Genomic DNA, 16312 nt, shown 5'->3' with positions numbered 1-16312 from the left:
TATATATATATATATATATATATATATATATATATATATATATATATCTCCTATCATCCCATCTTGGATTTATAAGGAGTATCCCTGGCCTTTAAAAGTAATGAATTCTAAACAGCAACAATCTTTCAGTGAGAATGCACGGTGAGTGCTAGGGAAGAATCAGACAGAAGACTCTCCCTCAAAGAATTTTCATTCTAATAAGGGGCACAACTATATAGCTACAGGTAGCCTGGTGGCCAAAGCCACCTGAGTGCAGAAGCCAGGCCTATTGGTGAGGCTGTGAAGGGGAAAAAGAAGGGAAATCTGACTGGGGTAACTAACTGAAGATCCAAGAGGGGAAATGGCATTTGCTCGGGCATTATTTCAGCATGGTGGAGGTATTGTAGGGCATGGGTAGAGAACGGGAAAATTGGGAGGAGCAGAACAGTCACCAGTTACAAATCTAAAAGCAAAAGAATGCGTGAGGACGCCTAGTTCGAATGGAACCAGGGCTTGAGGCACGCGCAAGAGCAGAAAGGGAAATGGGAGAGAGGCCTGGCCGCATTCAGGCATGTAATCATCAAACCAGTCCTGTGACCCATCGGTACACCTTAGGAGCCAAGGATACTCACATGACCCCTGACCTCAAAGAGAAAGTAAGGGCCATATAATCAATCACCTAGGATCCATAGAAGGCTTTCTATCAGGAGCCACCTATTCAAAATGACGTCTGGGGAGAAGATTTAACTGATGGCCATGTACATGTATTAAAGAGAAAATGACGAAGGGTATCCATGGGCAGAAACCAATGAGCTTCTCACAGAGGACAGGAAACATGAGTTCAGACTTGCATTGTGGTAGCATGATTTAAGAATAAAAATGAAACCAAATGGTTATGCATTTCACGTAACTAGGTTCCTGTTGTAAAAATTTGTCTGATTACGAGGTTCTAGGTAATAAGATTTACAGTTATTCTGATGAATAAGATGAGAGTTGATGCAGAAGGCAGCAACATGAAATACAGGTTTCTATGGAAAGTTTTTTTCTGTTTTTTGTTTGGTTTTTTGCCCAGTACATTTACAATGTCAAAAGGAAAAAAAAATTAGGAAATAAAATTATTTAAAAAATCAGAAAGAGGTGTGAGAACTGATTGTTGTAAGGGCCAGAGACCAATATTTCTTAAATTTTATTTTATTTTTTTTTTAAAGATTTTATTTATTTGACAGAGAGAGAGACAGCGAGAGAGGGAACACAAGCAGGGGGAGTGGGAGAGGGAGAAGCAGGCTTCCCGCCGAGCAGGGAGCCTGATGCGGGGCTCGATCCCACGACCTGATCATGACCTGAGCCGAAGGCAGGCGCTTAACGACTGAGCCACCCAGGCGCCCCGAGACCAATAATTCTTAAAGACAAAAGTAACTGAGGTGCAAAAAATTGCCTTACGGTGAATAAAATAACAATCACTGAAAAAGCCATTGGTGGCACTCTGAGAACAGACTAAAATAAATGTTGAGGGATTCAAGAAAATTCAGTGAGTTCTCACTCGGCATCAACCAAATAAGTTTCTCAAGGCAAAAGATTTTTTTTTTAATGCTGAAGAGTAGAACCATGTCCTGAAAAATCTGACATTAATTCATTTATTTATTGGGTACATACTTTGTATACAGCACAGTGCCACATCCTTTAAGAAATGCCAAGGTATAATAGCTCTTAATTAAGGCCTACAAATGTCAAGGCAGTCTATGATTAAATGCCTAATGAGTAAATGTGTTAAATGCAGAGAAACCGATCTCTAGGATCTAAGGTTGTTGGTCAAGGGAAAGAGCCATGGAAGATGTTTTGGGTAAACAGACAGGATAAAACCAACTCACTAACTGACTTGACTTGCTGTCAGGGCGTTTGTTGCTGCTAGCTTCAGTGTGTTAGTTACCTACACTTAAAAAGTGGCCCTGTAGCCAGGGAGGAGTCAAAACACCCTCATAAAACTAGAAGCCACTCTCCCTGGAATCCTTCTCTTCCTCAGTGACAGAAACAAGTCTGACCTAATCCACCCATCACTGCAGATCCTTGGCTTCCTCTGTGGAAGATGCTTTAATGTTACTGGAGCGGCACTTCTCAAACTTCAGTGCATATGTACAGGAGTCACCTGGGGATCTTGTTAAAATGCTGATTCTGAGCAGGCCCAACACTCTGCATTTCTAGTAATTCTCAGTGATGCTGATGCTGCTGGTCTGTGGACCACCCTTTGAGTAGCAAGGTATTAGAACATCTTCAGCTACTGTTATCAGGGGATGATACAAAAGCATCGTTTTGGGGTCAGAATGCTTGAGCTCCAGATTTGAACCTCAGTGCATATTATAACTCACCATAGGTAGATGTTAAATGAGGCTCGTGAAGGGGAGAGAAGGTAGAACAAGCAGGGCTTGCTGGAGATGATGGAAAACAGAAAACAGCAAAAAAGAAAAGACTGGCTGGTTTGGGGCTCCTTGGAATAAACAGGTGAGAAAAGAGGCAATACAAATTATATAATTAATTATAATAGGAACTATAAAAATAAAAGAGTGCCCAGGAAGGGCTCAGATTGTTAGAAATTATTTTACAACAATGTAATTGTAGGGATTCCTGAATAGTGAATGCAAAATGTGACTGCTGGTTGTTGTAGTTGTGGTTTTTCCTTTTCACACATTTGAGGTCAAATTTTATCATCGTTTTCCCCCAATACAATGGGTTTTAGAAAACAAAACATAAAAGTGATATGTAGTAACAAGATAGTCATTCAAAGCAATAGTTAGAAGATTTCTTCTCTGTGCTAAATGGTGTAGGCAGACCATACAGAAATGCAATTATGGGGTTCATAGCTACTCCCCTGCCTAAAAAAGCAGTCTGCAATCTGCCAATCTGTAGCAAATTCTGTCTTTTCTGAGAATATTTTAAGAAAAGTGGTGAAAAATCTTTGAAAAGCCAGAGAAGACTAATTATATTCAGACGAGTTTCCTTTCTTTTCCCAAAAAACATAGGCGCTTCTTTAGGACTTTCTTTTCCTAGACATAGCAAAGTATTTCATAATTCTCTTCCTCAGGAAAAACCTTCACAGACACTTCAACCAATTCAGAGGAAGGGGAGAATGAGAACACCATAATTAATGAAAGAGAAATGGTATTACCACCAAAACCAAGTAAGCCTTTTCTTCAGCAAGGAAGAAGTGCTAGCTCAAGTAAACATGCTATTTAGTCACGGTGTATGCTCAGGCACCTGTACCAGGAAATTTTCAAAATAACTATGGTTTCTCTTTTTTCAATAGTAGTCATCTCCAACAAACTCCAAGTGGATGTTTGTGGTATGTGTCTGTTCTGACCTGTTATGACTTTTGAGTTTTCTACTTTGATTAGTTAAGGATTATGTTTTTCGGTCAACTTCAATGGCTTCCTCCACTAAGCTACAAAATGAAACATTTCAGAACAGAATAAATTGAAAATCTCATCTAGTCCAATTCTTGACACTGTACCTAGAAAAAAATGAGAAATAGTGGGGCCAAGGGACTTGAACAGACCACCCGGACACCTTGGTTGCCAGTATAACATATTTTAGTCTTCACCAGCTGTCTCCTAGGCACAGTCTTCATCTCAAACTAAGGGTCAGATCTGGGTTTCATTCAAGATGAAGGTTCTGTGAGAATTACATATTTACAACTTCTTCTCTACTTGGGCATGGGGCCTCTAAACTAGGAAAATAATGAAGGGTGTAGTTAAACCTGGGAAAAAAAATTTTGGGTTTGGTGATGTAACAGTGCAGACTTCAGTCTCTGTATGGGGGTGGGGGTAGAGAAGGAGGCATTTTTATTTATTTTCTAGACCAACAAGCAAATCCTACCATTAAGCATAGGGTTGGGTCTCATGAAAGCTTAAGCTTTTAAATTTCAGGGGCACTTTTTAAGAAAAAGGATATAAAAATTAAGAATAGAAATTTAGGTATGAAAGTGAATACTTAGAATTTAAAATGTCGTCTTACAAATTGCAAATTTTAAAAAGCTACAAATACCACAAACATAAAATTTTAAAAGAAAAAAATATTTTTATTAATTAACTGCCTGACGTATCCCTGAAATATGTTTACTATCTTTTTTGATTGCATACTCTTTGATTGCCTCTTCCAGTGATATTTTGTAATATTCTCTATAGAAAGAATAGAAAAATAATTCAGTCTTTCCTCTAGAACTGCTGATCAGAATTTGCAATTTATTTTTGAATAGTTTCAAAAAAGTTTCAGCTTCATCACTCATTTTAAGTTGACATCCTATAAATGCTCTGAAATGTCTCTAAATTTGGGAAAACCTCCATCAAGTTTCTTTTATATGGTGAGCTATAATATTCAAGGTACTGCAAGATTTCTTAAATATTCTTGGACCTGACTGACACTCACTAAGCACACTGCCAGTCTCCCTTCCATGGCCAGGAGATGGGTCTATACCAAGGATAAGCCTTGAAAGTTACATTCCATTCACCTCATGGTGAATCCACCTTGGCATACCATATATATATACCCCCACGTATTTATGCATCCTTGAATTCCCCCAATCCTTCCAAATAAAGGGGCGGTTTTGTTCGGAATACCTAAAAACTCCTTGAGGGCATAAATACTCCATGATTCATCAACTGATGTATATACTGCATTTTCCCATTGAGGTCACAAGACAGGCATAATGTTTGATTACCTGGTGTATGAATCAAATGTTATTTTATTTAGCTAAAGAAATTAAATGGGATAATAAATGAAAAACATTAAAGCCTTAGAAATATGTTGGACATTACCATTAGTTTTCTTAACCCCTATGTTCCCCCACCACCCATGCTACAATAGAGAACAGTATGTCAATTGAAGCGGCCTAGTCTCAGTATTGTATATAATATAACAATTAGAGGCCAGGTCCCTAGACCAGACCATCCTGGTTCCAACCCAAGCATAATCATTTGCTAAGTGGGTGGCCTTTGCTAAGTTATCTAAACTCCAAAGGACTTATAATGAGTATTATAAAATCTACCTCATGGAGTTGTTTTGAAGAATAACTGATAGAGACGTAGTGCTCAGCATGATCCAGGCAGTAGCAAGATCTCAATAAGTGGGCTCCATACATTACTGGGAAACCAGTCCAAGAAGGCTCATGAATAATGCTTCCTCAAGAGAGGGACGCCACTCACAGGGAACATGAGGCCAATTCAATTTCCCTATGTAGAAAAGTTTCACAGAGTTTTAGGATGACCAGTAGTCATCCACAAAGCAGCAGAGTGAGTTTCCTCCAAAGTTAGTGAATCCTCTGTAATGATTTACAGCTTTCACAGATAAGACCTGCTGGGGCATATGCTTAAAGTACGCACCTGACCCCATATTTTCCTTTGAAACATTCATGTTTGTTTTGCCAACTCCCTGGCTCTCTAAAATGTATAGTTTTGACAATCCTATACCTTTTATAGTGTCAGAAGGGCTTTTTACTTCTTAACACTGTTCTAATGTTCTTGTTTTCCTTACAGAGGCTTGAGAAGGCTATGGATCACTCAAATAAATATTTACAATAGTAGAAAAAAACATCCAGAGAAGTTTCACCTTGCCCTAGTGTTCCTAATACAGGGAGGAAATACTACTACAGCACTGGGAAATCTTTAAAAAAAGTGTATAAGTGAAATAGCAGACAGAACGAGTCAAATTAAGAGAACTAAGGTTTCCTTCAAGAAAATACAAACTATGAAAACCTGAGTTTCACAAAGAAGATGCAACATTATGATCACAAACAGTCTTAGCTTTTTCATTAATGACCAGTCTCTCCAGGGAGAACATAACACAATCAACAAAAACCCATCTGGTGCCCCACACCTCTGCAAAGGAATGTTGTTCCAATGGCATCGGAAGACCCAGGGTAAGGACAAATGAAGGCCCACATACCATAGATCAAAATATTGGAAGTTATAAATTAAGTGGAGAAAATGTCACATAAAATAGGTTTTGTCCTACCCTGACTAACAAATGTATCTTCATAATACTTTGGAAGACCAAGTATAATTGTAAAACTCTTGAACTATTCAAGCCCCTTTCTGCAACTGGGCGTTTTGGGTAAACATTGTCCCAGGCCTGGCCAAGCATACACCTTCCTCTTTCAACGCCTGCTCCATCCTGTATCAAGTGGGGCCTTGTAAGATATGCATGGACACCCAAGTTGTAACACATCCCTGCACACACCCCACACAGCTACAGCTCCCCCGTAGCCACAGAGGCCCGGAGTCTTCTCACCCCATGGACAGGGGTCTGACTTTAGAAGACCAAAGGCAGTGCCCTCTAAGACCCAGGGCAGAGGCCCCTTTTGCCCATATACCAGGCCTACATTTTAATTGAGCTGAAAAAATTGGGGGGGCATCTCATCATATAAGAAGAGAGAAAAGAAAGGAAAAGAAAAGAAAAGAAAAGAAAAGGACAGAAGGAAAGGAAGGGAAGGAAGGAAAGGAAAAACAGGAAAAAGAGGGGCACCTGGGTGGCTCAGTCTTTAAGCGTCTGCCTTCGGCTCAGGTCATGATCCCGGGGTCCTGGGATGGAGACCCGCATCGGGCTCCCTGCTGGGCGGGAAGCCTGCTTCTCCCTCTCCCACTCCCCCTGCTTGGGTTCCCTCTCTCGCTGTGTCTCTCTCCGTCAAATAAATAAATAAAATCTTTAAAAAAAAAAAAAGAAAGGAAGAAAGAAAGAGAGAGAGAGCGCTGCATGTCTTGACAGCAGACAGCCTTTCCCACCTACATCCTCAGGAGTCACTGAGCACTTACTCTGCAGCTAAACCCATTCTAATGAACTAAGCTCCAGCCCTGTAAACAAAACAAAGATGCTAGGGAACCCTTGAAAGCCTAAGGGGGAGATCCTGAGTTGACTACATCTAAGGAGGCAGTTGCTTCATGTTGAGTGCCAAGACCTAAAAAGCTGATCATAGCAAGTAAAAGACCAGATCCTACCATGAGGAGAAGAACCTTAACCACATACCAGTTTTCAAATTAGTGGGACCTCAAGAGTCAAATCATCCGCCTTTGTTATGTTCGATAAATTCTGGTCTCTCTGCCCTCAACCAAGAGTTGTTTGAGGCCTGTACACACATGCTGGTCCTACGTGCCTGGAATCTGGGGGTGTACAGTACACAGCTTTGAAAACGGTGCTTGTCCAACTGCCGTAAGCGATCAAACCATGGGTCACATGAGGTGGCTCCTGCCACCAGGGCTCCATGATAAGACTAGGAAGAGTAGAGTTTCCTCGTAAAGAGACGGTCTTATCTCGATTTTCTATGGTACAGAGATAGTCAGGAAGGAGGCAGATCACGCAAGCCAAGCAAATCGTGAAATCAGGAGCACTGAATTGATGGTATCAGATGGTAAGTTTCCCCTTCTCAAACATGATGACTCTTTACCCCTTCCCTAACTTCCATCTCAACATAATGTACTCACAGATCCACTATGTAAAAGAGCCTAGCAGAATGCAAGCAGAGCAAGCTGAGAACGCACGCATATACACACAGACACACAGGCAAACTTCAAGCGACCTTGAGCAGACTCCATCTTCCCCATTTATAAATAAAGATAATAAAACTTATCTTGCAGGCTTCTTCTGAAGATTAAATTAGATAAGTCATTTCAAGCAGCTGGCTCAGAGCAGATTTTCTAATGTTAGTTTCCCTTCTCCCCACTTCTCCCTGAGATGAGCCAATGTGCCTGCTCAGCGTTCTAAACCCTTCTGACATGCCAGGCAAGGAAGGAGAATCATCGTATTGCCTCAGTCAGAAGCAACAAGTACCTGGGGAGCAAAACATGACATGAAAAAGAGGGAGCACAAAATAAGTATTGAGCATTCTTACTACTAATGTGTATCTGCTAAGTCATTTCCACTGAAAATCATGTGTTAATTCGGCTGAAGCTACACATGAGGAGCTGGAGGGCAGAAGCTAACAAGGTGGCAGAGTTATGCTTTTATGTGGAAATTGGCTAAATAATGCCATGCTCTAGCCAGGAAGTATGTTTCCTCTGCACCCTATTTTAAACTGTTTTGGTGGTTTGCATCAGACCTAAATAATATCCACACTGCTCTGCAGCAGACAGAAGCTGCTACAGGCCCACACTTCCCTGCACCCAACTCTGCTTCACCGCTTATAAACCAAAACATCAAACCCTGATGAAAAAAGAAACTTAAAAGCTAAATTTAGATTTCAGCACTTCATTTTTAATGAAAGTCTCCTTTCGACAACCTTCTAGAGAAAAAAAAAAAGAGAGAGAATTCAGTATTTACTGGAAAATTTCTTTGGTGAAACCCTAAAGTTTTGGAATGGCTTAGAATGCCTTACACCAGTTCAAAATGTATAGCTAAAGGGACTGGATGAGAACTTTCCATCATGTTTGTGAGAAGTTGAAGCATCTTTTTCCATATCTCATCAGAATAAAAAAAAAAAAAAACACCAATTACATACTATAAAAACAGCCAAACTGCCCACTTAGAGCCAAAACTATTCTAACTAAAAGGAAGATTTTACCATTCAGAGCAAACTCCCAATAAACAGGGACTGCCTGGTTGTTAAAATGCTTGCCCTGGATTGTATCAGCAGCTCAGCTCAACATTTCCTGGGTGCTGGATGATGTGTCAGGTCCTTCTGGGGACGCTGGATGTAGAGAAATTAACAAGATACACCCTTTGCCTTTGAGAGGTTTGCCTGGCAAGGGAGTTACATAAAGATATAATTTTGGCTATTGTTATGAGATAAGAGAGAGGTCTGTCCCCAGGAGGGCATGTTCAGCTCAACCCCGGGGCATTCAAACAGGTTTCCTTAAGCAGATGACACTTGAGTTAAGTCTGAAAGACAGGGAAAATTATTCGGGTAAGGAGTTCCAGACAGATAGCAGCTTGAACAGAGGCACTAAAAGGCCTAAACTGCTCAGAGAATGTGTATGCAGGATGACAAGGATACAACTGGAAAGTGTGAGCCTTAGTGGGATGTGAAGTCTCAGAATCAAATGGCAACCAAATCATGGAGGACCTATTGAGGCCTGATTAAGGAGTTAATAGTAATAATGAAAGCTGGTATTTACTGAGCACTTACTATGTTGCAGGCACTGTGTTAAGCACTTCAAAGCATTATTTCATTTAATCTTCACCATAACTCCATAATCCCCATTTTACAAATGGGTTTGGGAGTTAGAGAAGGAAGGGGACTGTGTCCCCTTACACAGCCAGTAAATGGAAGGTGGGTCTGGAACCCAGGAGGCCTCCATTCCAAAGCTTGTATCTTGAAGCCTCTCCTCAAAAGAAAGACTGGATGCGCACACTGGGCCCACCACATTGGCTACAGAATGGAGGACTGGAGTGGCCCAAGTGGGGGCCTATAACATGGCCATAGAAAAGAACAGATCAATGAAAAGAAAGAGGTTCAGAGGGACTGAGAAAAAAAACATTCAACTTGCATCCCTCCAAGTGCATTCAACAACCAAATGGCTTTTGAAAAAGGGGTCTAGAGAATAAACCACCAGTATTCATTAATGCTTTCAAGTACACAGGGTTAAACTCTATGTCCTTGTCTTTGCCTTTAACACCCTCCCATACGTTAAACTGTCTTATTCATTCAGGATAGTGTCTCCAGGTCCGAGCCTCCTGCCTGGTACAAGGAGATGCTCTATAAATACGCTGAAAAGGACAAATGAGTAATGGCCGCCTTTTACAATGGCACCAATGAGGTGTCATTCTTAACTGGAAAAAGGGGTTAAAAAATAAAGAAAAATTTTAAAAGTTGTGTTGATAACTAAGGATTGGCAAACTAAAATGGAAACCATGTAGCAGTTAAGGTAGCTACACAGACAATAATGAGGACTCATCACCATGGGGTGCTACCTTGAAAAAAGGCAATAAATCCAAAATAGGATGAGAATTTTGTATAGACCATAACTGGTGAAAAATAAGATGTTATTAAAGGAAGTGGCCGAGAGGGTAAAAATGCGTTTTCTGAAAAGCAACAGACCAAAGATCAAATTCTGGGCCTAGTGATCTCTAGTCTCCGACCTTGACAAAAAGAAGTACATCATTAACATGATTTTAGGTAAGAAGTTCATCTGTATGACACTTTTACCAACACTGAGTCCTCAACAGCAATCTCTTGCTAGGTATTTGAAAAGTAACAGTCACATTTTTCAGATCTGAAGAGTTTTCTGACATTTAAGATTTCCCCCTAAAGAGTAATTACTTAATTTGGGGCATTTAGGAAGGCTGGATCTACAAAACAAAAAAAAATTTTTTAAAAAGGTTTTAAGTACATTTCTTAGTGAAGTTTGTTCTTATACTGAAATCCTTTGCCCGCTTATCAATCTACTGAACAGAAGATGGGCTTTTTTAGGGGGCCTAATAGGACCCTGTTAGCCATCTCATTTCCTCATATCTTATCACACAGTAAGGTATTTTGAAAAATATCTTGATGGTTTACCAGTTATTTTAGAAAAATCCTGAAACTGCTTACTTACATGGAAAATTAAAATGGAAATGGAAGTAGGTTTCTCGTTTTCATTATAGCTAACTTCAACCTTCCAGTGTCTTTGAAAATTTAATTTCAAATGAATGCAAATTCCAAAGTGATTCCTTAGTTCAAATTTGGAAACTTTAATTCCATCAAAATATGAAATCTGTGGGTTTTTTAAAACTGTTCAAAAGCCCAAATAAAAAGCCACTAGGCTTTTAAGTTAATTGTTTAGAAATGTGTATATAGATGAAATGAAACTGACTCATGAACTACCGAGTCTGGAATTTGAAAATTCATAAATCTTATCCTTGTAAACAAAATCTAACGAAATCAGGGTCTGCTGATTTCCTTCTTTCGTAACCTGAAACAAAAGTTTTAATGATTTTTAACATGCTCAGAAAATTAAGGGTGCCATTTAAAATCTTTATTAGCAACATATAACTCAGTTTTTTAAGTGTCTGGGAGTATAATCAGAGACACTTGAACATGCTGGTGCTGCAACGTAGGAAAACATCCAAAAATGAGACACTAGGACTTTATTAAACTCAAATCTGGGTTAGGATTTTTTGTTTACAACAGTGCTTCTTCCTCATTCCATTCAAAACTCCCATCTCCATGCCACCTTCAATAAGAAATACCATTTTAAAAAAGTTCTCAATCCACTTCAAATACTCTTGAAACGTACCATTTAGAACCTGGTGCTTATTTCTTCTAGACAAACCTAAAGGTAAGTCTGCCCCTGGCCCTTGGTAAATAAAGCGAGCGCCTCAGGGTGATGTGGGCTATCAGGGCATCTCCAAGTCACCAAAGGGGGAAGAGAGCAACAAGATGTCACAGAGGAAGGAGCTGTAAATTATCCAAATCTAACCATTTTACAGATGAGGAAGCTGAGGCCCTCAAGGTCCAAGTACTCAGTTCACCCAGACCTCAGCTGCAGATACGCAGTTATGTGGATCACTGCTGCCAAAAAATAATAAATTTTAAGGTCTCCGGGGTTCGGTACTTTCCATAACAAATAATTAAGAACTCAATTCCTGCATTTTTCACCCCCGAAAACCTCCCCGAGTGGGTAGCTCAGGGACAGTTACGAATTTAACTTTTCCGTTTCCCTCAAAGGACGCTTGCAGAGAACCATCACCTCCGGGAAGGCAGGGCTGTCTCGCTCCAGGCAACATCTCCAGCACCCAGCACCTAGCACCTAGTAGGCACCGAATTAATAATTCCAGCCTGCCACCTGACAATCCCCGCTCCCTACCCCACCCACGGCCAGCCATCGGTGGAGCCAGATAACTTTCTTTTGGAAATTGCCTGGTTCCTTGAAACTTTCATACGGTGACTCCCGGCCAAGAAGCCGGCCTGGGGGAACGTGCGGCGCCTTCCGGGAGCCAAGGCTGGAATCACTGGCCACTGAAGCGGGTGGCTGGCCGAGACCTGGGTGGGCACGCAGCATCGCCCCGGGCCGCGGCGACCCCAGGTGCGCCAGCTGCTTTGGCGGCCTCGGCGGCCTCCGCTCCGGGCCGCGGCTCCCCAGCCTCCTTCAGATGCCCAAGCAACTTCTCAAACTTCCCTTTCCGGGGGTGGGGGCTCGCCTCGAACGCGGCCGGCACAACGCCTTTCCTGCCCGCACAAAGGGGGCCCGACGTGCCCAGCGCCCCTTCCCCTTTAACTTTCCTCCTCTTTTGAAAGAGAAACTCACACCCCGGCGCCTCGGGGAGCCGGGCTGCGTGGGTGCCGCCGAGGGAACTTTCCCGTTTCCGCCCGAGCGCCGGGGGCCGACTGTCAAGCGCAGCGGGGACCCCCGGCGCCCCGCCGAGCCCGCCTGGGGGCCACTCACCCGACTTCTGAACTTGCGGCGGGATCGTGCTGGCGATGCGCGTCCACAGGACGATGTGCAGCGGCCACAGGCCCCTGAGCAGCCCCCGACCCATGGCAGCCCCCGCCGCTCGTCATAGACCGAGCCCCGAGCGCAGCGGACGGCGCCTCCCGGAGCCCCGGCTGCGCCTCCGCGCCGCGCCCTCTCGGGACCCCGCGCCGGCCGGCCGGGCAGATGCGCGGGCCAGATGTGGCGCCGCTCGCCAGCCGGGAGGGGGCCTAGAGGCCGGCGGGGCGCGGGGAGGCCCCCGGCGGCCGAGGGGAGCTGCGCAGGAGGCCGGCTCCTGCCCCTGGCGAGCGCGCGCGCGGGGGTGTCTTCGGTCGGTGCGCGCGAGTGACTCACTCAACTTCACCCGGGCGCCGCGGGGGAAACAGGAAACTCCTCGCCAACAGCTGGGCAGGACCTCTCGCCGCCCGAGAGCCTTCTCCCTCCACTCGGCTTCCAGCCCTCCTCTCTCTCCTGACTGCCAATCATGTCCCCGAGACCGGCCCCTCCGAGGGCTTTGGCAAACTTTCAGCTGCCCCCACCGCCCTCAGGAGTTCCTGGCTCCAAGTATTTACCCCGGCGTGACTGAGGGCACGCGTTTCAGAAGGGAGCTGAACACACACAGTGTATACACTTCCCAGAGCACCCCCACGGAGCATCTTCCGCCTCCCCACAACCTTCTTTGCATTGTTCCCAGGTGCTCCAGAATTGTGTTTTCCAACTCCCAAGTGCCTGAGCCCACGGGGGGAATGCTGAAAGCGGAGCTGTGAGCACATTTTTGTTTCAAATCGAATAGTAAGTAGTGCCTCACTCAACTTAGGTTTCGGTTACATAGACAGGCGCTGCCACATTGCAAAATGTTTTGCTTACTGTAGGTCCAAGTCCGGAAGTTTTTTTCCCCAAACTGTACTGTGCGTATGGGCCACCTGAGTATCTTGTGAAAATGCGGGTTCTGATCCAGGACATTCAAGCTGCGGCATTTGTGATGAGCTCTTGAGTTCTGCCTCCTATTTTGAATTGCCCCTTCTTGGGGGTGCTGCAGTAAGTGAAACTGAGCAGCCGCCACAGAATGATAGTGGTGGGATATGTTATGTTGAGAATGTAGCGAGTATGGCAGAAAATGTCAATAGAAAAGTGGCCTGGGAGTCAGCTCAGTGCCAGGGGTTTGCATTCCAATACTGCCTGTGAAGAGAGACAGTCCTTAGCTTCTCCTCTGCAGAAAGGGAAACAAGGGCAGCAGGACCGGATAGACTTTCAACCCTCCCTTCTTGCTGGGGTGACCAAGTTTGCCCTCAAGGATCCTGGTGTACACCTTTGAAGTTTAATTATTAAAGAACCCCCTTTTTGTTTCCCATGCTTCTTGGTTGGGTAAGGAATTATACGCTCATCTTACTTCCAACTCGCAAAGACTTAGATTCTGTCTAGTTTGCTGGCCAGGAGATCTTCCAGCAGGCCACACAATGAACTTCCTTTATCTGAGATGAGAGAAAGATTATTTGCAGAGGCAGGTGGCCAGGCTCACCGGGAAGAAAAGCAAATAGCTCTCCCCGGAAACCCAACTCCAGAAAACTTCCCTGTCAATCTAAAGGTTCATTTGCTTGATCCCGAAACTTTAAGTCTCGTCACCACTGGTTCCCCCAACATTGAGGCTGCCTCTGAATGTCTCTTAGGAAAAGACGGCTTCCCAGCTCTTCTGTTCAGGATGCCGGAAGGACAGGGAAATCAGGAGCACTGGGCATCTTCTTGCTTACCAAATAGCCTTGCCAAAGCGGGGGCCACTTTAGCCATGGAGGAGAGTTGTGTTCAAAATCTGCTTCTTGCCATTTCCTCCATTGCCACCCCATCTGTACCACTGCCATCCCTAGGGCGGGGGGTCTCCCAACCACCCATCCCCAGTCAGGCCCATTCTGGGCCCTGTCACCCAATTTCTCAACTCAGAGCCATTTTTCAGAATGTAAACCTAATTATACCAGCCCTCTGATTAAATTCATTCAGTGGCTTCCCACTGCTCTTGAGATAGAGGTTAGAAACCAGATCCTTCAATGCCCTTCCTCTCTGGTAACCTTTCATTGCGCCTCTCTTCCTCTCCTGCTGAGAGCCTTCTCAAAATTCATAGAGCATACCCACTATGCCTCCTGCACAGAGCCTTCCCCAGGGCACCCTTCCCTTTCTCTGTCCTTTTCCTCTTCATCCAGCCAACCCCTGGTCTTGCTTGGATCAATCCTAACTTCCTGGATGGGCAAGCTTTCGCTGACCTCCCTGAATAGATCTTTCATTACAGGTTCTCTTGGCACCTTATGTTTCTCATTTTTAGCACTTACTACAGCTGTGGTTTTATGATGATTCTGTGTCATTCTTTCACTTCTATTCCTCTCCCCCACTCAAGTCCAAAGTTTTTGAGGACAGGGATTAAATTTGTTCCCCTCCATTCACTGTTGTATCCTTAGTACCTAGCACATAATAGGTGTTTAAAAAATACCTGTTGGATGAAGGAAAGAATGAGGTAATAAAGATTCAGAAGAAAATTGGACTTCATCATCCTCGCTATTTCACAACTCTGGAGAAGGCATTCTATTACCTGCTAAATTGAGATGTAAACCGGCTAGATTTTAGCTGAGGTGATGTCACTATTACTTCCTTTTCTTTAAAAAGGAGAAGTGTGTGGGGTTTTTTTCTATTTTCTTTTTCTCTAAATTTGCCCAAGTTCCTCTGGGCAGTATACATATACTTCCTTACTCACCAAAACACACTGAGAGGCAAATAAAAATGCCCAAGGGATTCCAAAGGCTTTCTTTTCTATACTTATTGCAAAGACAGATGTTTTTCACTGTTAGAGGCCAGGTTTGAGATATTCAATTCCATGCTGGAGTATTTAACTGGTGGTCTTTGTCATCATGTATCACAAATGTTGATTTTAATTTTGTTTGCCTTTCACATTTCTGATTTAATCCCCAATCTCCTGTGAAATTGAGAGTCTGAAGTCAGCACTGCCAAGTGCAAACTCATCCTTTAGAAACCGTCACAATGAAATCAGAGACTTGTAAACTCACACATATTGCAATTTGGCGATCTTAAAAATTTGTCAGTATGACCTTCCTTTTGGGATTCTTGCTGAAAGAGAAGTTTGATACTCTCCATTAAAACATTGTTTTCACACAGAGTTGTATATTTGCTTCAATATAATTTTCAGCTAAGATACGTATGCAAAAATTGGGCCATTTGCAGATAGAAACAAAAATTAAAAGCTCAACTCAGGACTTAAAAAAAAAAAAGTAACTTTTAGGCCCTTACCAAGTTGAAAAACAATAAAAACCAAGTCAAACCGAAGTTAAACAGCTTGAGTGTCTCCATATTTCCAGTTTTACGAACTCTGAACACACACACACACACACACACACACACACACACACACAACAATGGGACTGAATCAAAATGTAGTTAATTTAAGCCCTGCATTTTCCAGTTGTGATGAGGCAAGAACTTTCTACTCCCCTGAACTTCTTGACATGCAGCTGTTGAGGTTACTCACAACCAAAGCAGTTGATGGGGAGACTCCTCTCCATATAAATCAAGCATTCTGCATTCTCAGCTCTTAGCTCTTGACCAATTTTCCTTCTATTGTGAAGCAGACCGATGAACACTGAGACAATAGTGAATGTGTGAGGATCATCCCCAACCCCCTCAGAGTCATACAAATAGTTTGTGATTCCTCCAGCTTAAACTGATCCCTCCTCTCCCACGGAGAACCCCAGGAGCATTGAGTTTATTTAACCTATTTTTTTAATGTTTATCCCATTCTGACATGGAGTGTATTATAATTATTCATTAGTTTCTGGAATCCTACCCCACCAACTGTAAGGTCCTTAGAAGCATAGATTATCCCCTTTTCAACTTTGAACCACATTTGGCACCTGACTGTACTCAATGTATGCTTCTTGTCTTCGATAAAGGAAAAAAATGAGAGTATC

At 43.1% G+C, this 16312-nt stretch overlaps 1 protein-coding gene across 2 annotated transcripts in view; it reads right to left on the bottom strand.

Annotated features, from left to right (window-relative positions):
• TGFBR2 (transforming growth factor beta receptor 2) overlaps positions 1 to 12514 on the bottom strand; it is a 94712-nt gene extending 82198 nt beyond the window's left edge. For both annotated transcript variants that reach the window (XM_044920614.1, XM_021678929.2), the window contains exon 1: positions 12321 to 12514. In XM_044920614.1, coding sequence (XP_044776549.1) covers positions 12321 to 12414 — 94 coding nt within the window. In that variant the 5' untranslated portion in view covers positions 12415 to 12514. The remainder of the gene's footprint in view (positions 1 to 12320) is intronic.
• Between the last annotated feature and the right edge of the window lie 3798 nt (positions 12515 to 16312).

This window comes from Neomonachus schauinslandi, chromosome 1 (assembly GCF_002201575.2).
Source record: "Neomonachus schauinslandi chromosome 1, ASM220157v2, whole genome shotgun sequence".
Taxonomy (NCBI): Eukaryota; Metazoa; Chordata; class Mammalia; order Carnivora; family Phocidae; genus Neomonachus; species Neomonachus schauinslandi.
The sequence above is the reverse complement of the archived record's forward strand: the minus strand, read 5'-3'. Positions and strand labels throughout refer to the sequence as shown.